Source organism: Gopherus evgoodei, chromosome 1 (assembly GCF_007399415.2).
Source record: "Gopherus evgoodei ecotype Sinaloan lineage chromosome 1, rGopEvg1_v1.p, whole genome shotgun sequence".
Lineage (NCBI taxonomy): Eukaryota > Metazoa > Chordata > Testudines > Testudinidae > Gopherus > Gopherus evgoodei.
The window spans coordinates 342,642,912-342,667,495 of NC_044322.1; the positions used below are offsets into that span (position 1 = coordinate 342,642,912).

Genomic DNA, 24,584 nt, shown 5'->3' on the forward strand with positions numbered 1-24,584 from the left:
TGTGGTGCTAATGCTGCTCTCTCAGACAGCAGAACTAGAAAATGCAGCTTCTGGGTCAGAGGTTGACTCATTTGTAACCTCAGTGCTTGTGCAACACAAGCACAGCCCAGTCTTATTAACCCCAAGCCCTGCCAAACGTGTACCATTGTCAGGCTACTTACTGTGCTGCTTTTAGCTGCCTCCTTGGTCACATGCTCACAAGCAGTGTTTCAAACATCTGGTTCTCAAACTCATTTGCTTATGCCCCCCTTCTTTGTCTGTAGTAGTTTATGCCCTGCACCCTGACGCAAGTACATATACTGGTAAAAAATGCAACTCCCTAAATATTAAAAGCAGTCAGGCATTGATTCAGACAGAGCCATTTAAGCATATAGTGCTCTGGCTGCCAAGTTCTGAAGCAGTGCCGCTGGCGGCAGGAGAGAAGTAAGGGTGGCTGTACCATACTGTGCTACCCTTACTTCTCCACTGCTGCTGGTTGGGTGCCCAGCCAGCAGCTGCTGCTCTCTGCTCTGCCTTCTCTCACTCTCTCAGGATACATTTCATGCCTCCCATTTTGAGAACCTCTTTCAAACTGCACAGTTTTAGTATTTCAGCCAAGAGCTTAATAGTCAGAAGGTAAAAGGAGAGGAACAGGAAAGAAGAAATAAGGTGGGAAAGAAGCAGCACACACAGTATGTGACAGCAAGATCTAAAAGGTGCCCCAGCTTTAGGAGGTGGTGATGGCATTGGGTCCCTCACTTTGGTCAGACATCCCAGGATAAGGAGAGAGGCCCAGCAGTGTAACAGCAGAGCCTTCAGAACATGATGAAGCTCTCACTCCTTCTCATCCACCTGTATCCAACAGTTACTGTTAACTTTAAGAATGCCAAAAGTGTGATGGGCAGACTAACCCACCTCTTCATTTTGCCCATTTTCAGTTCCCCAGTCCTTTTGTTTGCCAGGCATGATCTGTGTCCGTGAGTTATGGAAGGAGCCTTTTTGTTTGGACTAATTCTGTCCGTCTCCCTTTAGTACCTTTCCTATCAACATTTGTGGTTAGAAGCTGACATTTTTTGAACCTTTACCCACCTTTCAACAACTGAGTTTACAGTTTGCCTGCTATAGCCCAACAGCAGCATTTGTGGTTAGTAGTAAGCCCAGGCTGGGTACATGACAAGCTTCCACTACCCTTGAAGCAGCCTCTTCTACTGTATTGCTCCAAGCAGCCAGACTTTAGACTTTCCCTTTAAAAATACAGCTGCTAAGAATAGAGAGGGGGGAGCTCTCTGACCACTCTTTAGGCCTCCAAACTAGCTCCTCGGGGTATACTTAACTAGCCTACTCCTCACGTAAAAGCTGGGACACTGCTCTGCTTTGTGTTGCTGACACCAGCCCCTGCCCGCAACCAGGAACTGGAAGACAGGTGATGGGAAACAACTAAAATTAAGCTGGCAGTTTAGTTTGAGATAAAACTTGCTAAAATGTAAGCTCAATGAGAAAAAAAAAAAAAAAAAAAAAAAAGGAAAGAAAAGGTCAAAGAAGGTGTCTCCATAATTTTTTTTGAAAAATCTTAAAAGTTCTTTTTAGCACAATGCCACACAGTGCCGTACTTGAGAACTTTAAACTAGAAACAGACTCATTGATTTTCATTAGCCAAGCTAACACTGGCTAAACCAATACAACACAGACAAAAGTAAAGTTTCACTTTTAATAGTAATCTAGCACATTTCTGTTACACCCTCCATGCTTCTTGGTTTGTTTTAAGTTGTGATAATAGGGATAATGCCTTCTTTTTGTGTACCATGCTTAGCATGCTGGGGGCACTACCAGAAACTTGACAGTAAAAAAAAAAAAAAAGTTTAAAAACAGTGGATTTAGATTGCATATTAAACTTAATCTAATTGGTTTCACTGTTACGTTTGCAGCAGGTTTTGCAGGGTTGTAACAATCCCTGACTGAATCTCAGTCTTGCATCATTTTCCACTGCAGCACTGATTAATTAGTGTTGAACACACTTAAAGAAAAATAACTACCTACCAGCCTGTCATTTAGAATTATATATTTTATTTCTAGACTCAGAACAAGATTAGACAGCAACCACACCCTGAACAGTTACTCAGGCTTTTTGTTTAATAGCAAGATTAACTTCTTGAAATTAAAGGAAAATATGTTCCTATTGTTAGTTGTAGGTCATGTATCTGGGCGTAGCACTGAATTTTGCATACGACTTAATGACTTTGTTCACAGCTTCTAGGAAGTCTTTCTCTGTAGCGATTTTTCGACGTGCTCTGATGGCAAACATGCCTGCCTCTGTGCAGACACTGCGAATTTCAGCACCTTTCAAAGAAGACAGATGGATTTAACACCTGCACATTGCACACTTACACAACAAACAAACAGCATACAAGTCATAGGGATTCAACTTACCTGTGCTGTTAGGACACAGTCGAGCCAACAACTCAAATCTTATGTCTCTTTCAACACTCATTGAACGAGCATGAATCTTGAATATGTGAGTTCGTCCCTAAAAAAACAGAAATTTGAGGGTGAGAGAAAAGATTTGATGCAGGGAGCTAGGACGTGAAGTAGAGTACTCAGCCTGTGGAACGCTGCTTCAGTCTTGTTTCCTACTCCACCTACTGGTAGGAAACCGTAACGCTATTTCTGAACTGGCCTATTTGATTAATAGAAAGCAAAGAGTTTATGGCACACAGCAAAGATACTAATTAGAAGTGCTCTGACAAATCACAAAAGACCTCCTCTCTCCTTGCAATGCAAATCAAGAGAGGAGGGGGCTAGAACTTTCTAACCTACTTCCTGACTTGGTCCAATAGAGTAGATTTACTGAGTTGGGAGTACACTGCAAAGCACAGCTACTGTTCAGGGCTCTGCCTGTGGGGATGGACTCATGCTTTTTTTGCACATTTGAACTTCAAGTGTACAGCTCCTTGACAGGTGCTTGTATTCTCTCTCTCTAAACTGCAGCAGAATATTAAAGTCTGAAACAACTACTGCTTTGCTCTCTGTTAGCTTAGCATTGAAAACAAGCAGTTCTAACCTCAAGATCAGGTAAGCTAAATTCAATCTTCCTGTCCAGTCTCCCAGGCCTCATCAGTGCTGGATCCAAAGTATCAGGTCTGTTTGTTGCCATCAGCACTTTAATATTGCCTCTTGGATCAAATCCATCCAGCTGGTTGATCAACTCCAGCATAGTACGCTGAACTTCATTGTCTCCTCCAGCCCCATCATCAAAACGAGCACCTGCAGAGAGAAGACCATTGCACATCAAGACACAGAAAAGGCTCTTTTCTAGTGAGGATAAATCCCATTGTTGTTACCAAGAAACAAATAAAGGATATGTCATAACAGTCACAGCTGTACATGAATGCATGACAATTACCAAAACAAAGTGGTTTATCCTTTATTTGGAATGCATCTTCTTCAGCTAAGAGGAAGATAAGCAGGCAAAATATTTTTTATCTCTTGTCTGAGGCCTGGTCTACACTGGGGTGGCGGGGGTGGTGGTGGTGTGTTCATCTAAGTTACGCAATGTCAGCTACATGAGTAGCTGAAGTCAACGTACTTAGATCTTCTAATCGCAGTGTCTTCACTGCGGTAAGTCAACAGCTGACCCTTACCTGTCGACTCCCCCTGCGCCTCTCACCCTGGTGGAGTACCGGAGTCAACGGGAGTGTGCTCGGTCGATTTAGCGTGTCTAGACTAGACATGATAAATCGACCCCCGCTGGATCAATCACTCCTCATCGATCCAGCTGGTAATGTAGACAAGCCCTGAGAGAGATGGGTATTGCTCTTGTCAATGAGGAACACACCTGCTTTTCTTAGGTTTATAAAATCCATATAAAAAACTTTCCCCAAAGCAAAATACAGTGGCACCATTAAAGACCAGCTTTTGTGAACAGCCATTGAGCATGCAAATAAATAGGAACAGATTTTGTTGAGGAAAACAGATCTGTTTCAGAAGTGTGAAGAAATGTTAAGTTTACATTGTTTAATTTTTTTGTTAAACATTTAAGAAAAATGTTTAAGAATTAAATTGTACAGCAACTTGCTTGTACTGTATTTGTAAAAGATCCTATCTTAAGTTTTGTCACTTTGTACTTTGATTACTGAAATAAATTACTTCTGTTCAGGATTAAATGTGTTCAGATTTTATTAACCGTTTCTTGATAGTTCCCTCTGCAGTAAATATAGCTGAACTGAGGTTAGAGTGACAGTTTTCCTAAGTTTTAATGATTTACAAAGCTGTGATTTATGGAATGCAAGTCCTGATAATGAGGAATTACAATGTGAAAAGAGAATTATAAAATCAAGGAATTGGCATGTAATTTTTTAAAGTTCGCTATATAAAGAATAAAAACTATGCATGCTGCAAGCATACCTCCAATGGCATCGATTTCATCAAAGAATATAAGACAAGCTTTCTTAGTTCTGGCCATTTCAAAGAGTTCACGAACCATTCGAGCTCCCTAATAAGAAGATAAGATTTTGTTACAGGCTGGCTCAAGTAAAGATTTTAAAGCAAACAGTGAAGCTTTCCAAGTGATAACTGGAGACTTACAATTATGAAACAACTCCTACTTTTTGATTTGCACATATTTGTACAACTCTGGCAGGTTTGGATGCCCCTCAGGATACTTTATCCTGGGCCCACACACAAGCACCAACACAGTTATTTCAGATTATTATTATTTTTTTTTTTTTAAGTTCTTTGAATTTAGTGCTCATGGAAGCTTCCAACCCAACTGCCTGTAAAATAAAGGTTGCTACTTTCAAACTTCAACCAGCAGTAGTACAAGCTGCCAACAATAATTTTTCATTCTCATATAGCACTTTTCATCCACAGATCATAGAAGATTAGGTTTGGAAGGGACCTCAGGAGGTCATCTAGTCCAACCCCCTGCTCAAAGCAGGACCAATGCCCACACAGATTTTTACCCCAGTCCCCTAAATGGCCCCCTCAAGGACTGAACTCACAACCCTGGGTTTAGCAAGCCAATGCTCAAACCACTGAGCTATCCCTCCTCCCAGGTGTCACAAATTTTAAGATTACTCCATTCACTAGAACTGTGTGAGGCCACAAGAGCTCTGAGTCACTTCTGTGAGAAGCTTAATGATAAATTCCAGATGGGATTTTCAAACCATTCAGCGCTGATCTAATGCCAATGACTGCTTTTAAAAATTTCAGATGTAGAGTAACCAAGATTTTAAGATTTCATTCTTTTAGTGTTGTTAGTCTATTACCTGCAATTATATGCTTTGCAGTTTTTATGCCCCCTTGAGTCTACGAAACTTAGACATTGCAGCTAAACAAGCTATTAAAATGCTTGGCCTCCACCACTTGGAGTCTGCAGTTTGCTCCAACTTTTACATAATATTTGGTATTACCTCTCCTACATATTTCTGCACCAATTCAGATCCAATCACTCTGATGAAGCAGGCATCAGTCCTGTTAGCAACAGCACGGGCACAGAGGGTTTTGCCTGTACCAGGTGGCCCAAAGAGAAGTACTCCTTTGGGGGGCTCAATCCCAAGGTTAACAAACCTCTCAGGCTGTGAAGGGAAGAAACAGGAGATTAGAATCTTTATGTGCAGATTGGTGATAAATCAGCTTTGCTAATGAAATAAAAAATAAGCTAGTCCATTTTCACTGAAAAGCTACTTTTAGCTGTGCTGGGGTGTTTACATTCAGACATCTCAATACTTGGAAAGGCATGACAAGTCACCGTATAAAGAAAATGTTATCAAAACATTGAGTCACAATCTATGAGTTACTTACATGAAGCAGAGGAGTTTCAACCACCTCTCTCAGCTTTTCAATCTGTTCTTTGCAACCACCAACATCGCTGTAAGTGACATCAGGTTTTTCCTCTACCTGCAAAACAAACAGATAAGTGCACATTTGAACAACTTGCTACTGCAATAGCAGAATTCAGCCAGAGACGTCAACATTTTAAGCTAAGCAAGTTTGAAAAAATGTAGTAAGCAAAGGGAGTTCTCACCTGCATCATAGTAACCGTTGGGTCAATCTTTGGAGGCAAGGGGATATGGATCTGATACTTGTTTCTGTCCACACTGGTGGGAAGGTGTAAGAAGAGCATTATTTTCATTTTAATATTTCTCACGCTAACACAACTGAACTGTAATTTAAACAAAAACCCTCTGTAATGTGAAGGGGTAAAATCTTGCTAGTTCTCTTTTCTCCAGCATCAGCCTGAGCCCATCCCTAAGAAACTGAGAATTCCCATGGAAAGGAATTCCAGTCTGTTTTGAAAAAGTAGTAACAACACTTTGGACATTTGGAAACATTTCCAAGACCCCTGAGCTGCCCAGAGCCACAGCAGTCCACCAGGCGGGCAGCTGGGAAGCCTAGGCATCCATGGCTTCCAGGCTGCTGAGAAGTCACGAGCCTGGAACCCCAGGTACCAAGAAGCCGCAAACCTGGAGTTCTCTGCTCTCTATCAGCCTGCTGAAGTGCTTGGAGCCTGAAAGCCTGGGCTGCCAAGGAGGTGAGTGGGCAAGCTGGCAGGAAACCAACAGTTTTGAAACCTGCCTGGCAGGCAAGGTTCCATCTGAACCCTGCCTGGCTTGTCAGAATTTCATCCTGCAGAATATTTCAATTTTGACAAATCAGCGTTTTCCAATGGAAATCATCAAAAGGTTTCCCACTAACTCTACTACTGTGTATATAATTACATGTCAGTGATACCAGATGACACTCAACCAGTGAATATGACTGACTGCAGAACACTAAACTGTGAGACTAAATCATTACATCTTACAGGAAAGGAAGCTTCTGTCTATAGTTACACTTACTGGTCTTAGAAGTCTGTCTTTACTTACCCAACTCTCATCCCCTCTTCAATGTCAGTAGGTGCTACCTGATCACTGAGGTCCACCACAAATTTGGCAAATTGTTTGACATTGATAATGTACTTGGGATCCTCAGAATCTGCATTGATTATCTTTGTACACCTAGCAGAAAAGACAGTTCACTAACGCAGGCCACGAGTTAGACAAATGAAGCTTCTTGTTACTTCCACAAGCATCAAACAATCAATTATTAAAGATGCTTAGTTTGTACTCTTAAGTGCCTTTATGAAATCATACAGCTACGGATACGATTTTGTCATGGGTATTTTTAGTAAAAGTCACAGACAAGTCACAAAAATTCACAGAAGCCTGACCTGTCCCTGACTTTTAGTAAAAATGTCCATGACAGAACAGGAAAGGAGAAGGGTCCAGCACCCTACCCTGCTGTGGGGCTGGGAGCTGCGGCCCCTGCCCAGTGGCAAGGAGCTGCGGGGGTCCCCACCATCCACAGGGTCTGGGGAGCTGCCAGGAGATTTCTCCCCACCCCCACCGCTGCCCACACAGGACTGGGGAGCTTCCGGGGGATTCCCCCCCCCCCAGCCACCACGGGAGGTAGGGGTACCCTGCAACTCCCAGCGGCTGCAGGCTGAAGTCATGGATTCCGTAACTTCCGCAACCTCTGTGACCAAATCGTAGCCTTACATATAGCTGGTATGTTTATGATTTTATTGTTGTAGTAGTGCTGTAACTCATAATCCTATCACTATTCCAGCTATGGCATACTTCTCATATTTCACAAAGGTTAACATGTGAGCATTTAGATACCGCAGTAAGTGACTCCTTAGAAATACATAAGAACCAATTTAAGTTTTTACCAGGAGTCATGTGGGAAGAAGACAGGTGCTGCAAATAGAATGATAAATGCTATGTATTTTATAATACCACATAGCTCATATGAGAGAATCCACAGAACATACATACCTGGCTACCTGTAGTGGCTGCTCACTTTGCAGAGTTTGCTTATCTGCAGCCAGATCCCAGAGGGCAGGAGGGGCCAGGCCTGTGTCTGACTCCTTGATCCCTACACAGAAAATAGCACAGTTAGAAGGAAAAGCCAGTTCACTGATCACATCAATGATATTCCACACTCAGTGTTCGACAAACATTACCCACCAGTCACATCAGAGAAAAGGGCATATGCTGAGAGGAAGCTTTTACAGGTACTTTAAATGTGACCTGCAAAGGGAAAACTGTGGGATTTATGTCAGTTCTTTTCATGATGTTCCAGAAACAGTCTAAAAAACTCTCTCTCCTCCCACCTTTATATTATTATTATTATTTAGAAACTCAGGTCTTGTCTACTTTGTTCTTGCTTAGCAGACTTTATGGACCACTGGAGAACTAATAGGGTGAAAGTAAACATACCAGTGAAGTTAATCATGATTTAGAGGGAAAGTGATTTTTGTTCAAACTACTGTAAATGTTATAATTCAAGTACCTTGTAAGTAAGTACTTGGAAGAAGAAACATTTTTAAGATTCAACACTCAGCCTGTCAAGTCAGAACTGAGAGCCCACCACCATGTCCCACACAAAAACAGGGAAGACAAAAGTCAATATTCCCTGTTTTTTTAATGTTTAAAGGGAGGAGGAGGGCTAGTGACTTTTCTGGCTTCTCTACACATCATGAAGCAGCAGAAGAGGGCATAAATCCAGATTTTCCACCTCTCCTTTGCAGATCACCTTTAAGAGTCTTAAAGCCAACTCTGGAGCTTAGATACGAAGTATATATGAAACACAAGCACAGTATCCAGTTTTACAGGTGATGGACATTCGATCAAGAAATCAGAATGAGGCCCTTAACACGTAAGAGATCCATGACACAGAATATTAGGTTTTGCTTCATAGAAGATGTAACACAATGAAAGAATAACACAGCGAACTTACAATTATAATGCACATACAGTCAGAGAGTTTAAGGCCAGAAGGGACCACTAAAGGCTGACTCCTGTATATCATAGGCCATTAACACTGCCCAGCACCTGCACACTAAACCAACAGCCAAAACTAGACTAATGTCTTGCAGCCCACAGGAGACTAGACTATCCTGTGCCACACGCAGAGATTAGGAAGGTCCAAGATGTACCAATGCCTGAGTCCCTGCAATGGGAGAGAAATGATTACATGAGATATACCCAAATAATCCCGGCAATTGACCTGCACCAAGATGCTGCAGACAAAGGAGAAAAACACCTATGGTCACTGACAATCTGACCTGAGGAAAATTCCTTCTTGACACCACACTTGGCCATCAGTAGGACCCCGAGCATGTGAGCAAGAACCAGCCAGCCAATCACCTGAGAGAAAGAATGGTTGGTGCCACCTCCAAGCCCCTTGCCCTCCCCATTCAATGTCTCATCTCTAGCTGGAGCCATCCCAACCTTCACAGGACACATTGGAGAGAGAGGTGGATTTTCTTCCTGACCCCTGCTTGTAATTGCCTGAAACCCTGAAGTACAAATTTTAGGACTGGAAGTGAGCCCCTGGGATGTTGAGCCTTACCTGCTACTGTCACAACCAACCTTGTCATACAACTGCACTCATAAATTTGTCCAGATGTCTCTTAAAACGTTAAGTTGTTTGCCCCCACTCTTCCTCTTAGGAGGCTGTTCCAGAACCTTACCCGTCTGATGGTCAGAAACCTTCTTTTAATTTCCAGCCTGAATTTGCTCATGGCCAGTTTATACCCATTTGCTCTTCTAGCTCTCCATCCTTCCTGGTATTTACCCCTAACGCATTTAGGGAGAAAAATCATACCCCACTCAGCCTTCTTTTTGTGAGACTATACAAGCCAAGCTCTTTAGTCTCCTCTCATCATACAGGCCCTCCATTCACCAATCATCTTAGCAGCTACTCTCTGCACCTGTTCCAGTCTAAATTCATCTTCCATGAACATGGTGACCAATATTGTACATACCATTCCAAATGAAGTCTTACCAGGGCCTTCTATCATGGCATTAATATTGCTCTCTCTCCTGGAAATGCCTTGCCTAATCACACTTCCTAGGATCGCATTTGCCTTTTTCACAGCTGCATCACATTGGTGGCTCATAGTCATCCTGTGATTAACCCACACACGCAGGTCTCCCTCCTCTTCTGTCACTTCCTACTAATGAGTAGAGCCTTGCCAATCCGCGGATACCTGCGGACCATTTTTGTGGATAGTGGATTGGATGCAGATACAACTGCACAGGGCTCTACTCACCAGCAGCACCTGGCCCACAGCGTCCTGATTGAGGTCATTACTAAAAGTATTAAATAAGATTGGTCCCAAGACCGATCCCTGAGGAATTCTACTAGTAACATAACTCCAGTTCAATAATTCACCTTTCAGCACAACCTGCTGCCTACTCCCATCTAGCCAATTCCTTATCCACCTTACAATATTGTACTGATCCCCTCTTCCCTCATTTCACTAATAATTTCCTATGTGGTGCTGTGTCAAATGCACTTGCTTATCTAAAAAAAAATCAGTTATTTTCTCAAAGAAGGAAATCAGTTTAGTCTGGCATGATCTACCTTTGGTAAAACCATGTTGCATTATCTCCTCTTTACCAATTACCTCTATGAATGTAATTATTCTTTCTTTCATGATTTGTTCTAAAACTTTGAATACCACTGAGGTCAGATTAACAGGTATTTCCCAGATCACTTTTTTCCCCGCTTTCTTAAATATATGTATGGTGTTGATTATATTCCAGTATTATCCTCGAATAGATAGAAAGAATTTTTAATAAATCTACTGGAAAGCAGTAACGTGAGCCAGTTCTTTCAGTATTCTGAGATGGAAACTGTCTGGTCCCCCCACACTGAGCACATTAAACTCTTTACATTCTTCTTCTACCTCATACCTGAACATTTCCATTTTAGACACTCTTTCCATCAGCCATACTGCCTTCATGCACATTTCATATTAGCATTGTTATTGAAAACCGAGGCAAAGTATTCATTTAGTTTTTGGGACTTACATAGATTATCTTTAATCTCCTATTCCACAGTGCATAGTGGCCCAATCTCATCCTTCCTTATACTTTTTATTTATATAACTAAAAAACCTCCTCTTATTTATTTGTAATTTCCTTGGCAAAAACTAATTCAGCTTGGCTTTTAGCAATTCTCACGTTATTTCTGCATTTACTAGCCTCCAGGATGCAGCTTTCTTTGCTAATCAACTCCTTTTTCTATTCCCTATAGGCTCGCTGCTTACTCCTAATAACCTTTTGATATGGTTATTAATCCAGCTCGGTCTGGAACCTTTCCATACAAGTTTCTTTTCCCCTTTCTTGGAATGCAAATTTTAGATAGTTTTTGTTTAGCTGATCTGAAGAAACTCCAAGCCTCTTCCATATTTAAGTCCTTGAGCTATTCAGTCCAGTGACTTCTTTAATCCTCTCCCTTAGTTTCCCAAAGTCTGCTCTTGTGAAATCAAAAATCACAGTTGTCTGCTTAGTTTTGATAATCTATTAAATTTTACTTTAAGAAAAGCACATACCAGTGAGCTCATTAATTTTCTTAAGTAGCTGCTGAATATCATCTTCTACCTGCTTAATCTGCCTTGAGTACGTGCTCTGGCCCTGGAACAGAAGAATAATTGTGTGCACTTCAGTAACTTAAGAAATACATGTACACATATTTATGTATGCTAGACAGTTACTAACCTCTGTTGAGATGGTCAATATAGTTATTTGTTAACCTCAGAGATTAACTTGACCTTGATATGTAGTTTTTAAAGTCAGTATTTGGCTTGAAAAACAGTACTGATATTAAAACAGAGTCAAATGTCCATTGTTACAAACAGGAGCCAAAATACACGTAAATTATATTCATAATTTATTCTCAAATTCAGGTCCATTTCATTTACACTAAGGCACATAAAATTCTCTAGAAGAATAAAGGGTAAATGAAATTCAGGCCATTGATAGTCAGATATTTTAAAACAGAAATACAAGAAATTGCAAGCTTAAGTTATCTGGTCATAGTTCTTTCACAGACAAGTAATATTTAAATCTGTAGGAGTTTTGTTGTTTTTGGGGTGGGGAGCAAATGGTTTAGGGGAGAGAGGTTGCAGAGATGGAGTAAATTTTAAAGAGGAACAGGGAAACAGATGTACTGGTTATTTCCAAATAAGATCAGTTTGGAAGATACCGTTTTGCCTTGATTCAGTTAATTAGATTTTCATGTTTTTCTTTACCATTCTAGTTATGTAGGATACTTACATAGGTTTTCAGCAAGGCAATATCCCCTTCATCCAATGCTGAAACAAGATACACAAGAATTAGCTTTCAGTTGTAAGAACAAAATTGTGTCTAATTTTGTTTCTAAAGATGTGAATTCAGACACCCACCTATGATATGGGGCTGAGGGCGTTGGTGTTATTTTGTTTTTTTTAAAGACTAAACCAGAGTACCATGCAATAAAGCCAGATATCCATGACAAGCAAGAGTTAGACAATTCTCCAACTACTTGCAGGGATGAAGTAGTACTGCACTGTTATTTATCACACACCCATACTAAGCTAGGCATCTCAATGACCAACATGAAAGCAGTCTGTCCAAAAGAGCTTATGAGCTTAAGAGTCTATATATAAACAAGGACTGGAGAAAAGGAAATAACAAATAAGCAAACTGATCAAGTTCTGCTTCCTGACAGTCTCAACAATTGTCCAAAATCCAGATGTCATTTGTTCTGATACTAACCTCTCATAGATACTTCTACAACTGTCCATAACTAAATGCACACCTGCACACCAAGCATACCACTGCATACCAGCATACTGATTACCAGCCTAACACTGCATTTCGGTTGCGGGAAGAACAGGACCCTATTTCAAAATCTAAGACACTCTTGTGCTGAAGTTACCAACAAACAAGGAGTAGGAGTCATTACATCAATCCAATAATTTGACTGTTAGAGGGCAAGATGTGACACAAAGGTTTTGCAGGTAACGTAGAGGTCCCCAAAAAAGCACTGATTCCCTCCCCATTTATTCAGTGCTTGACAGCAAGGTAGATAGTGTTGGCGTGTGAGTGCAGCCACAAATATGTTCATTACACGAGGCTCACATTTCTGAGCGATCCTCACTGCAGACAGCACTAGGGGCTGATGTTTATTCATATAGTGCTTTTTCTATCAGTAGATCTCCAAGTGCTTCACAATCTTTAATGTAACAAGGAGTCTGGGGCAGCTTATGCCCAAATAAGGTGCCACCAGACTCCTTGGTTTTGTGGATACAAACTAACACAGCTACTCTGTGATACTTTGCACCTTCAATGTAGTTATCCTCCCAATACCCCTGGGAGGTAGGGAAGTGCTATTACCCGTTTTATGGAAAGTGAATGGAGGTCTAGACCCATTAAGGGCGAGATCCACAAAGGTACTTAGGTGCCTAAACCCTAGACTTAGGCACCTAAGTCCCAGTTTCGGTTCTACTGTGATCCAAGGAACTCCAATCAAATCCTGTATGTGCCTAAGCTCCAGAGCAAATCATGAAACAGGGAATGATAGGCATTTGGCCTTATCTCACACATGGGACCCAATCCACCAAGCAGCCTTCGAGTACACATACTGGATCAGGTCCAACTCAAAATCTGGCTTGAGGAGGTGGTGATAGTGCTGCAGCCCACCTTATCAATACGCAGAATAATAATTATATAGTCACGGGTTAGAGAGAGGCCAGTGGTTAGGGCACCCAAACAAGAAATGGGAATTTTAGGGTTCAGCCACCCCCTGTACCAACTGGAACACCTTCAACTGGAGAGACTGATGGAGCCAGACGCGAGAAAATCCAGTAGCTCAGTGGTTAGCGCATCCATCACAAAGATAAGTTTGAACAGGGGTATCCCACCTTTCAGAAGAGTGGTGATACTGGGCTAAAAGTTATGGGGTGCACACAACCCCCTGCTCCCTGTCTTGTGGAGAGAGGCAGACCCCTAACTCATTGTTGGGTCCACTTTGCTAAGACTTCCCTCCAGCCTGAACTTAACCACCTATATTTGAGAGTAGTGAGGTTTAGGTTATGCTCTCTGGTCAGTGTCTCTCATTGACTTGGGTAGCAATCTGCCTAGCATGCTGAGTGTGTGGCTTGCATTTCTCTCCCTCTGCTCGTTGTATAAGAGGAGGACCCAAACTCAGGCTTTGTAGAGTTGAGTGATTTTCTCGGCACTGTGATGCCCAACTCCCTTTGAAAATCCCAGCCTCGAGTGTACGTCGACACGGGGACAGAAGCCCTGGCACAGGTCAGCTGACCTGGGCTCCCAGGGCTCAAGCGGGTCTAAACATTTCTGGGTAGACGGTCGGGTTCACACGCCGCCTTTTTTCAGCCCCGGAGCCCGAGTCAGCTGACGCGGGCCAGCCGCAGCGCAGACGTCCCCGAGTGACCTGCCCCGGGTCGCGGACAAGCCCCACGGGCGGGCGGGGAAGGCTGGGCCGCTCCTGGCCCTACAGAAGTCGAGTGGGACCCGGAGTCCCGGGCGCTGCCTGCAGGAGCCTAAGGAAGTCACAGGCTCCTCTGCGGCTCGGCTCCCTGCCCAGCTCGCCGGGCCCTAGAGGCGGCCAGGCGCGGCTGCGGGTGTCTCCGGCGCAGCGGAGCCCAGAGGGCAGCGGGCCCCGGGAGAAGGGCCGGGGCAGGACGAGGGAGCAGGATACAGGCCCCAGGCCCCGGGCGGGTAGGAGGCCGCGGCCGCCCGGCCCCTCACCGCGGATGGGTTTATCCTCCTTCTCCTCCTCCTTGGTTTTGCGCTGATCGGCGCCCAGATAGTCCGGCATCCCGGCGGCCACACTGAACCCTTCAAGCGTCGCCTCCCGGTCCCGACACACTGCGCAGGCGCCGACCCGCCCCCGGATGCATGACACAGCACCTCAACCAGCTTCCGCTCCGGCTGGGCTGAACTGGGGGCGCAGGCCGCTTCCGCCACGCCCTGCAAAGCAGCCCTGCGGGGGTCAGTATTCGGGGCAACTGGCCGGAAGACGGAAGCTGGCCTCGTGCAAGCGGGTTCTGTTCCCCCAGTATTGTTTCCGGTAGGGAGGGAGTGGTGCCGAAGGGCTTTCTTCCCCCGCCCCCGAGTGCCAGCCAGTGGGGTTCCTGCGTCTGCTTGCACATTCCACGGAGGAGGCAGCGCACTCGCCCGCTGGCTTCGCGCCCTAGTCCCAGCCGCTGGCAGCTCAGGGGAAGCAGGGCGGCAGGCAAACGAGGCACCAGCATTATTCCTGCACCGAGCCCTTGGTGTGCAGCTCCCGGTGCGGCCCCTCAGAGACCCCGGCCGGAGCTTGGCTTAAAAACCATGAGCGTTTTTGAGATTTCTTTCTTTTGCCTTCTGCTCTGAGCACTCGGGTGCAGGGAGCTTTTGCCTTTTCAAGTGCCCCCCCCTCCGCCTTTGGACGTCTGGATTTTTATTTATTTATTGGTAGGGAAAGCTGAGATTCTCCTGTAATCACTTGACTCCAGGAACTGAGTCTTTGAACACAACGCCAAATATTGTAAGATGCGGTAGTGGGCAATGCTGAATATGCTTTGATTCAGTCTCCCACCAATTCCAACTTCAACTGTTTCCTACTTGACAAAGCTGGTTTTGAATTCTGCATCTAGAAGGTTTTCAGCCCTGAAACGTGCATTGGTCACACATGCAATCACCACAGTTTGTGTCACAAGCAGCACAGCATTATTATGTTATGAGAATGCTGGGTGCAAAACGGACCCATTAACTTCAGTGGGGTTAAACTATCACCCACTATGAATGAATTTGTGGAGCTACCACCTGTAACTACAGTTGTTGAGAGGGTCCTCAAACTGCACAGAGACAGCATTTGGTGAAAATGGTTTGCTTAAAGGAGAACTAGCACAGTCTTTAAAAAGGTCCATAAGTATATGTAAGGTTGCCACACTACAGCAATGGTATTTGTCCGAAATATGCCTTGTAAGTTATCATTTGAAAACTTAATAACTGACTGTCAATAACACCAATGTGAAATGTAGGTGACAATTCTGTGTGTGGAATTATGGATTCTCATGGATGTCATGCTTTAAAATCTGTGACTAAAAGGTGTTTAAACCACACATATCAAAGAGAGTTGATAGAGAAGTTTTCTCAAGGCAATGGAAAGAGGCCATCACCTCAAACCAGGTGTGGCTAAATTAAATGGGCTATTAACTTGGATGTGAGGTTGCAGGAAGAAAATATTGACATTGTAAAATTGCAGCAGAAAGCAGATCATTGTAACATACCATAATCAAGATGCAGTTGGTCTTCCTACAAAGAGACAGGAGACGGAACCCCAGGGGATCAATTTAATCTCTGAAACAATGGCAGACCTTGAAATATAAAGACATACAGGTCATCCGAGGAGATAAGGAAAACCAGTACTCTGGACTCAGTAGGGATCCTGGCTAGAGTTGAGCTAGCTATTGCTGGGAAAGCAAGATTGGTGAGGAAACTACACTGACCAAAGACTAGCTTGTAAAGTTAGGTCTTAGCCATTAGAAGGTATGTTTTTACTTTTTGTTTGTTTGTTACCATTTCTGTCTTTATTCCTTACAGTTGGTATCACTTAATCTATGTCCTTTTGTTATAAACCAGTACAGCAGTGTATTTGAAAGGAAGGGTGCTTTTACCCCAGTTAAGTTAGTGAGCTGTAATGTACTGACTCTTTAAAAGAGTAGCAAAATTAGTATCTGTTGTGCTGTGAACATACAGTGATAGGGGCTGTGCATTGAAGAGAAACATCTTTAAGGAGTTCGGGAGCTGGAGTTCACTGATTGTTACCTGCTAGGCAATATTTGGGCTGGGAAAGCCTTGAGGAATTCGCTGGTGAGCTAGACAGACTGGGTGATGGGGAGCTGATCCAGTCTAATTGGCTGTTTCAAAAGAATATGCACTCGAAGCCTGTTGGGTGCCAATCTTCTTGCTTTCCTGCTTCCTAATGTGAAACAAGTACCAGATAAAGTAAATTTGAATTGTGAAATAGAGCACATTACTGAGCTGGCAGATAGGTATGCCCTGTTATGGAAAAAAATGGGGGCAGATAGACAGCAACTTAGCACTGAGCTGCCTTCACAGTGACCTCTGTTCTGTTCACTATTTTTCCACTCCAAATTAATTCCTACAAGCCCTTTCAAAAATGGGCTACGGTAGCCTAGAGATTTATGCATAGTCTAAGGGCTTGTCTACATGGCGACGTTGTTGACAAAACTAAAAGCTCCCTCGAGAAAGACAGAAGTTTTGCCAACGCAATCGGCAGTGTAAACACCGCTTTATTGGCAGGAGCGCTCTCCTGCTGACAAAGCTAATGCCGCTCGCAGGGCTGGAAGTATTTTGTCAGCAAAAGTGCCGACAAAATACTGACAGAGAATGTTTGCACACGCTGACTTTTAGCAACACACCTGTGTCGACGCAGCCTTGTCCCTAAAAACTGCGTAGTGTAGACAAGCCCCAACAGAGATTTGGGACCTGCGTTCACTTAGGCCATGTCTACATCTAAAATTTTGCAGCGCTGGTAGTTACAGCTGTATTAGTACAGCTGTATAGGGCCAGCGCTGCAGAGTGGCCACACTTACAGCAACCAGCGCTGCAAGTGGTGTTAGATGTGGCCACACTGCAGCGCTGTTGGGCGGCTTCAAGGGGGGGTTCGGGGAACGGGAGAGCAAACCGGGAAAGGAGACCCGCTTCACCGCGGTTTGCTCTCGCGTTCCCCGAACCCCTCTGCAAACCGCAGGGAAGGAGACCAGCTTGCTCGGGGTTCGGGGAACGAGAGAGCAAACCGGGAAAGGAGACCCGCTTCGCCGCGGTTTGCTCTCGCGTTCCCGAACCCCCTGCAAACCGCAGGGAAGGAGACCTGCTTGCTCGGGGAACGGGAGAGCAAACCGCGGCGAAGCTGGTCTCCTTTCCCGGTTTGCTCTCGCGTTCCCGGAGCCACCCAGCAAACCGCAGGGAAGTAGACCTGCTTGCTCGGGGTGCCGGGAACGAGAGAGCAAACCGGGAAAGGAGACCAGCTTCGCCGCGGTTTGCTCTCGCGTTCCTGGAGCCACCCAGCAAACCGCAGGGAAGGAGACCTGCTTGCTCGGGGTTCCGGGAACGAGAGAGCAAACCGGGAAAGGAGACCAGCTTCGCCGCGGTTTGCTCTCGCGTTCCCGAACCCCCTGCAAACCGCAGGGAAGGAGACCTGCTTGCTCGGGGTTCCGGGAACGAGAGAGCAAACCGGGAAAGGAGACCCGCTTCGCCGCGGTTTGCTCTCGCGTTCCCGAACCCCCTGCAAACCGCAGGGAAGGAGACCTGCTTGCTCGGGGAACGGGAGAGCAAACCGCGGCGAAGCTGGTCTCCTTTCCCGGTTTGCTCTCACGTTCCCGGAGCCACCCAGCAAACCGCAGGGAAGGAGACCTGCTTGCTCGGGGTTCCGGGAACGCGAGAGCAAGCTGGGGAAGGAGACCAGCTTGATTACCAGAGGCTTCCTCCTTCCACGGAGGTCAAGAAAAGCGCTGGTAAGTGTTTACATTGGATTACCAGCGCTGGATCACCAGCGCTGGATCCTCTACACCCGAGACAAAACGGGTACGGCCAGCGCTGCAAACAGGGAGTTGCAGCGCTGGTGATGCCCTGCAGATGTGTACACCTTCAAAGTTGCAGCGCTGTAACTCCCTCACCAGCGCTGCAACTTTCTGATGTAGACAAGCCCTTAGGCTTTATTGTTACCGGATTTTGTTAGAGGGTAGAGTTAAGGTTTCTCTGCTGGTGGTTGAGAATCTTCCTGCTGAATGCTGTGTTACAGTTAGCTTCAATTTTATGCAACTTTAGCTTGTGACTGCAGTATTTTAGTATTTGTGGGGGTTTGAGGGCTTTGTTTAAAAAAAATACATGTTTCATGATGTTTTATAAACAATTTTTACTAGCTTGACAAAGTATTTTGTGTAATGGAATGCTAAACTATATTATGATCAACGACTAGATGGCCCCATGTATAACATACCTTATTTTTTAAAAACCGTGGAGTACTTGTGGCACCTTAGAGACTAACAAATTTATTTGGGCATAAGCTTTCATGAGCTAAAATCCACTTCATCAGATGCATGGAGTGGAAAATACAGTAGGAAGATATATATACACAGTACATGAAAAGAAGGGAGTTGCCTTAACAAGTGCGGGTCAGTTCTAACGAGACAATTAAATTAAAGTGGGCTATTATCAACAGGAGGAAAAATCACTTTTGTAGTGGTAATCAGGGTGGCCCATTTCAAACAGTTGACAAGAAGGTGTGAGTAACAGTAGGGGAAATTAGCATCGGGAAATTAGTTTTTAGTTTTTGTAGTGACCCATCCACTCCCAGTCTTTATTCAGGCATAATTTGATGGTGTCCTGTTTGCAAATTAATTCCAGTTCTGCAGTTTCTCATTGGAGTCTGTTTTTGAACCTTTTTTTTTTTTTTTTTTTTTTTTAAGAATTGCCACTTTTAAATCTGTTGTTGAGTGTCCAGGGAGGTTGATGTGTTCTTTGACTGGTTTTTCAATGTTATAATTCTTGACGTCTGATTTGTGTCCATTTATTCTTTTGCATAGAGACTGTCCGTTTTGGCCAATGTACATGGCAGAGAGGCATTGCTGGCACATATCACACTGGTAGATGTGTAGGTGAACGAGCCCCTGATGGTGTGGCTGATGTGGTTAGGTCCTATGATGGTGTCCCCTGAATAGATAAGGGTAGGTTTCTGGGTTAGTGTTTTTGTTGTGTAGTGTGTAGTTGCTGGTGAGTATTTGCTTCAGTTCGGGGGGCTGTCTGTAAGTGAAGATTGGCCTGTCTTCCAAAGTCTGTGAGAGTGAGGGATCATCTTTCAAAATAGGTTGTAGATCCTTGCTGATGTGCTGGAGAGGTTTTAGTTGGGGGCTGAAGGTGACGGGTAGTGGCGTTCTGTTACTTTCTTTGTTGGGCCTGTCCTGTAGTAGGTGACTTCTGGGTACCCTTCTGGCTCTGTCAATCTGTTTCTTCACTTCAGCAGGTGGATATTGTAGTTTTAAGAATGCTTAATAGAGATCTTGTAGGTGTTTGTCTCTGAAGGATTGGAGAAAAGGCAGTTGTATCTTAGAGCTTGCCTTCAGACAGTGGATGGTGTGATGTGATCTGGATGGAAGCTGGAGGCACGTAGGTAAGTATAGCAGTCAGTAAGTTTCCGGTATAGGGTGGTGTTTATGTGACCATCACTTATTTTCATTGTAGTGTCCAGGAAGTGGATCTCTTGTGTGGACTGGTCCAGGCTGAGGTCGATGGTGGGATGGAAATTGTTGAAATCTTAGTGGAATTCCTCAAGGGCCTCTTTCCCATGGGTCCAGATGATGAAGATGTCATCAATGTAACGCAAGTAGAGTAGGGGCGTTAGGGGATGAGAGCTGAGGAAGCGTTGTTCTAAGTCAGCCATAAAAATGTGGGCATAGGTGTAGTTTGACTTCGGGGGAGAGGGGCCAGCAGGGCTCAAGCCAACTCTGCACGGTGTGGTTCGGGGGGAGCACCACCTCCACCCCCTGACTCACCTCAGCAGCCCATCCACTTGTCTGGGTTGTGTGGGGTGGGAGGGCGGAGCGCAACGAAATATTATAACTCATAGGTGGGGGTCTCAGGTCAAAAAGTTTGAAAACAACTCAGGGTGCAGGGAGTGAGTAACTAGGGGCTGTGTGGGGGAAAGGGGGTAGCTAGGAGCTGTGTATGAGCAGGAGGGTAGCTCGGGGTGCAGGGAGGGAGTACCTAGGGGCTGTGCTGGCAGAGGAGTAGCTCGGGGTACACAGAGAGGGGGAAGTTGGGGCTGTGTACGGACATAGGGGTAGCTCAGGGTGCAGGGAGAGGGGTAGCTAGGGGCTGTGTGCGGGCAGGGGGTAACTCAGGGTGCAGGGAGGGGGTAGCTAGGGCTGTGTGTGAGTAGGAGGGTAGCTTAGGGTGCAGGGAGAAGGGTAGCTAGGGCTGTGTATCGGAAGGGCTCTCCTGCAGTCCCTGTTCCCTGAGGGCTCTGCCAGGCACCAAGCTGGAGCTGAGAACTAAGGAACAGCTTTAACCCCTGGCACCAGCAGCATTAGAACACAAGGGAACTCCACGACTGCCTGCTCCATGGCACCAGCACTTCCCAGCTCTGGCTTCCTGCCTCCGACCTGGGCAGGGAGACAAGGGGGGTGGGGGTTGGAGCTGCCCTGGGACTGCCCTACTCTTGCACTGTAGTTTGAGGTGTGGGGTAACACCCACGTGTCCTTCCAACTCTGCCCATTGCTCAGGGCTTCTCAGGGCTTCAACCCTGCTGCTCCCAGCTTCAGCCCAGTGGGGGGGGGGCCACCAGGGATCGGGGCTTCAACTCTGTGGGGTTGCTGGGGACCAGGCTCTGGGTTTTAGCCATGAGGCCCCATGGCCCACCTGAAAGGGTTCGCGGACCCTTATGGGGCCACAGACCCTCTGAGAACCACTGTCATAGAAGACACATCTCTAGTTTCTCTCTTTGGGAAGGAAGATCTGTAGCCAGTCCATATCTAGTGCAGAAACCTGACCTGCTAAAGCAGTCCTGCAATCTACAGTGAAGAAGACATACACGACATGGTATCAAGAGTAAATTAATGCCATAGGAGAACGGCAACAGAAGAAAACAGAAATAAAGATTCTTCACTGCCCCAGAGAACTTCAGCTTTGATTGTCCATCTGGAAGGTCTGACATAGAAGCAACATTTTGCAAGTTTTCACATTACTACAAAACTCCATAAGGAAACTGGAGATATTCAGGTATCGTCTTCATTTATGCTATGGGTAAGCAGAACACATTAAAAAAATCTTTTACCTTTACTGAAGACAGTCAAAGAGTTTTAGCTATGTTTGATGCATAGTTTATACCTCAGAGAAATGTGGTTAATGAAAGAGCATGTTTGCACCAGATAATTCAGGAACCAAAAGAAATGTTGACTCTTTTGTAAGAACTTTGCTTGCATTGACTGAAAACTTTGGTTTTTTGGCTGCAAAACATGAAAATATCAGAAACAGGCTGATTGAGTTAACAGACAAGAACCTCTCACAGCAATCACAGTTAAAGACAGACTTAAATCTAACCACCGCTACACAGATAGCAGTGCAGCCAAACAGCAGAACAAGAGGCAGGAGCAATTTGAAAAAGGTGAAACTAGCTTAGAAGCTGTAAGCAGTCATACCAGGAGAGCTAGAAACCATTACCATAAAAGCCATGAGAATAAGGATAAATTCCAGGCAGACTACAAATGCTTTCAAGCTAAATGCACAAGATGTGGAAAATTTTCATAGCTCAAGAGATGTGTGTCCAGCCAAAGGTGAAATATGTAACAAGCATTCAAAATATGGACATTTTGCAACTGTTTCTCTTATCTGGCAATAAGGGAATTGACTGTTGCAGACAGCCAATATCCATTGTTTTTCAGATCTATCGCAAGTGAGGAGACAGAGCCTCCATGGAGAGTGAAACTGAATGTTCATGGAAACATTTACTTTAAAATTGACTCAGGAGCAGACAGAACAGTCGTATCAAAAGAGACACATAATTCTCTTTTCAGAGCTGATATTAACTGACACAGCCTTGACTAGCCCTAGAGGTATTCTGAACTGCTTGGACTAGTTCACCACATAAATAACTTAAAGACAAAAGCTTTGCATTAAGTGTTCAAGTGATCAAAGGTTCAAAGACCAACAATCTCCTCAGCCACAGCATGGTAGCCATGATAGTCCTAGTGAGAAAATTGGAAAAACTCAGAGAATTTAGATACTGGACTTTTAAAAGGAGATCCAGTACCAATAACCTCAACACAATCAGTGGCAGATTAGCCACTGGGCCCACAGGCTTTTGCCAGTTAGGAGGCCTCCAGCTTCTGCCTGGCAGAAGCCGTGGGATGGTGGAACCACCACCCCCAGCACCCCTGACCCCATCCCTGGTAGAAGCTGCAGGACAGGGGAAACCCTTGCTGTGCCCCCTGATCCCTTCTTCCGCAGAAGCTGCTGGATGGGAAGACCCACCCAGTGGTCCCTCAATGCCCTCTCTGGCAGAAATCCCTGGGTGGGAGACCCCGCCCCCAGTGCCCCTGATCCTGTCCCTAGTAGAAGCTGCGGGATGGGAGAAACTCAGCACTCTCCCCCACCCCCCGCCAGCACAAGCTGCATGATGGGGGAAAACCTCTGCAGCACCCCACCCTATTCCTGGCAGAAGCTGTGGGCCCCTGCAGAAGTATGGAGGGTGGTAGGGGAAGTCCCTGCAGCACCCCACCTCCGATACCCTCCCTGGCAGAATCCCCCAAGCAGGAGAAGCCCCCCCAGCACCCTGATCCCCAGAAGAGGAAGCCCCCATTGCCCTGACCCCATCCCCGGCAGAAGCCGCGGGGCAGCAGGGAGAGCCCCCGTGCCCAATCCCACTCTTCGGCACAAGTGCTGAGTGAGACAGGAGAAGCCCCGGCTCCCAAACTCTGGTCCCCTGCGTAAGTGCGGAAAGTGGTGGGTGAAGCCTCAGTACCTGGACCCCCGCTGTGGCTCTGGGACTGGAGGATCTCTCGTTCCCCTCTGCGGCTCGGGGCTGTGGCATGGGGACAGAGCTTCTCTGGTCTCGGGCCTGCAGTGGGGGCTGAGAAAGGAGCAAACGGGTTGTAGGGCTGGCAGAACAGGGGGGACCCTGGATGGAACAGCGGCAAGGCTGTGGGCGGGGCAGCAGGTGGAAAGGGTGGGGTGGTGCCCCCCACTTGCTCTGGCCCCGGGCAACCTTAATCCGCCTCTGAAGACAGTGCTGAACTATACAGTGTACAAACACCTCTGCCAGACAGACCTTGGAAGAGACAGCTTCAGATTTATGTGAATTCAAAGGACATCATTACTTGGTCATAGTGGACTGTTTTTCCAGTTGTGTAGAAATAGTGTACTTGAAAGACATAACATGTTGCAGTGTTATCAAGAAACTGAAAGTGCACTTTTGCTCATTTTAATATTCCAGAACAACTAGTGTTGGACAATGGACAATGGTTCACCACAAGAGTATTTTAAGTTATTCCAAATGAAATATGATTTTGATACGATTACTAGTGGCCCACGTTACCCACAAGCAAGTGGAGAGGCTGAGAGCTATATATACAGCCAAGAAAATCCTACAGCGAGAAGATCCATTCCTTGTTCTTCTCAACTACAGATCAAAACTCATAATAGCTCCTGATGGGAAGATAACTGAGAACTACTGTTCTGACTTTGAAAAAGAATCGTAATGTCTGCCCACTTAGAATACAGAGTATGCAAACTGGATAAAAAGGCAAGAAGAACTTATAAACACTTTTACACCAGATGTCACTTAGTTAGAGAACTGCCGGATCTAAAACCTGGTGACTGTGGTGGTGTCAGACTACAGTAGATGGGGAAAAAAAGATGGAGAACTGCAGCTGGCACAATGGAAAAGATTTAATCCTCCAGATCATATATGATTGAAACAGACAGCAAAGAGTTCCACAGAAAACATCAATATCTACATTTTGTTCCTCAGAAAGAACAATCAACAGAGCAAACTCTATAGATGGCAGAGACAGATGATGACTCAAAGATTCTAAACCGACCAGAGACAATTATTACAACTAATGGACAGTCAGATGACCAATGTGGTACAGGTTTGGGTCATATAATTAGAAAACCAGTATGATTCGGAGGCACTTAAACTGATCCATACTGAACTTTAAAGATAGTGTGATAGTGTAATTTTGTAAATGGTAGGTGTAGTGA

At 45.1% G+C, this 24,584-nt stretch overlaps 1 protein-coding gene across 1 annotated transcript; it reads right to left on the reverse strand.

Annotated features, from left to right (window-relative positions):
- Nucleotides 1-1,673: 1,673 nt before the first annotated feature.
- PSMC2 (proteasome 26S subunit, ATPase 2) lies at nt 1,674-14,753 on the reverse strand. The gene is made up of 12 exons (XM_030554478.1): nt 14,565-14,753; nt 12,087-12,124; nt 11,363-11,444; nt 7,794-7,893; nt 6,843-6,974; nt 6,002-6,074; nt 5,779-5,874; nt 5,388-5,552; nt 4,381-4,468; nt 3,038-3,240; nt 2,407-2,503; nt 1,674-2,316 (listed from the first exon to the last, which is right to left on the reverse strand). The coding sequence occupies exons 1-12, from the start codon at nt 14,632-14,634 to the stop codon at nt 2,159-2,161; spliced, it is 1,302 nt and encodes a 433-aa protein (XP_030410338.1). The 5' UTR covers nt 14,635-14,753; the 3' UTR covers nt 1,674-2,158.
- Nucleotides 14,754-24,584: the final 9,831 nt, after the last annotated feature.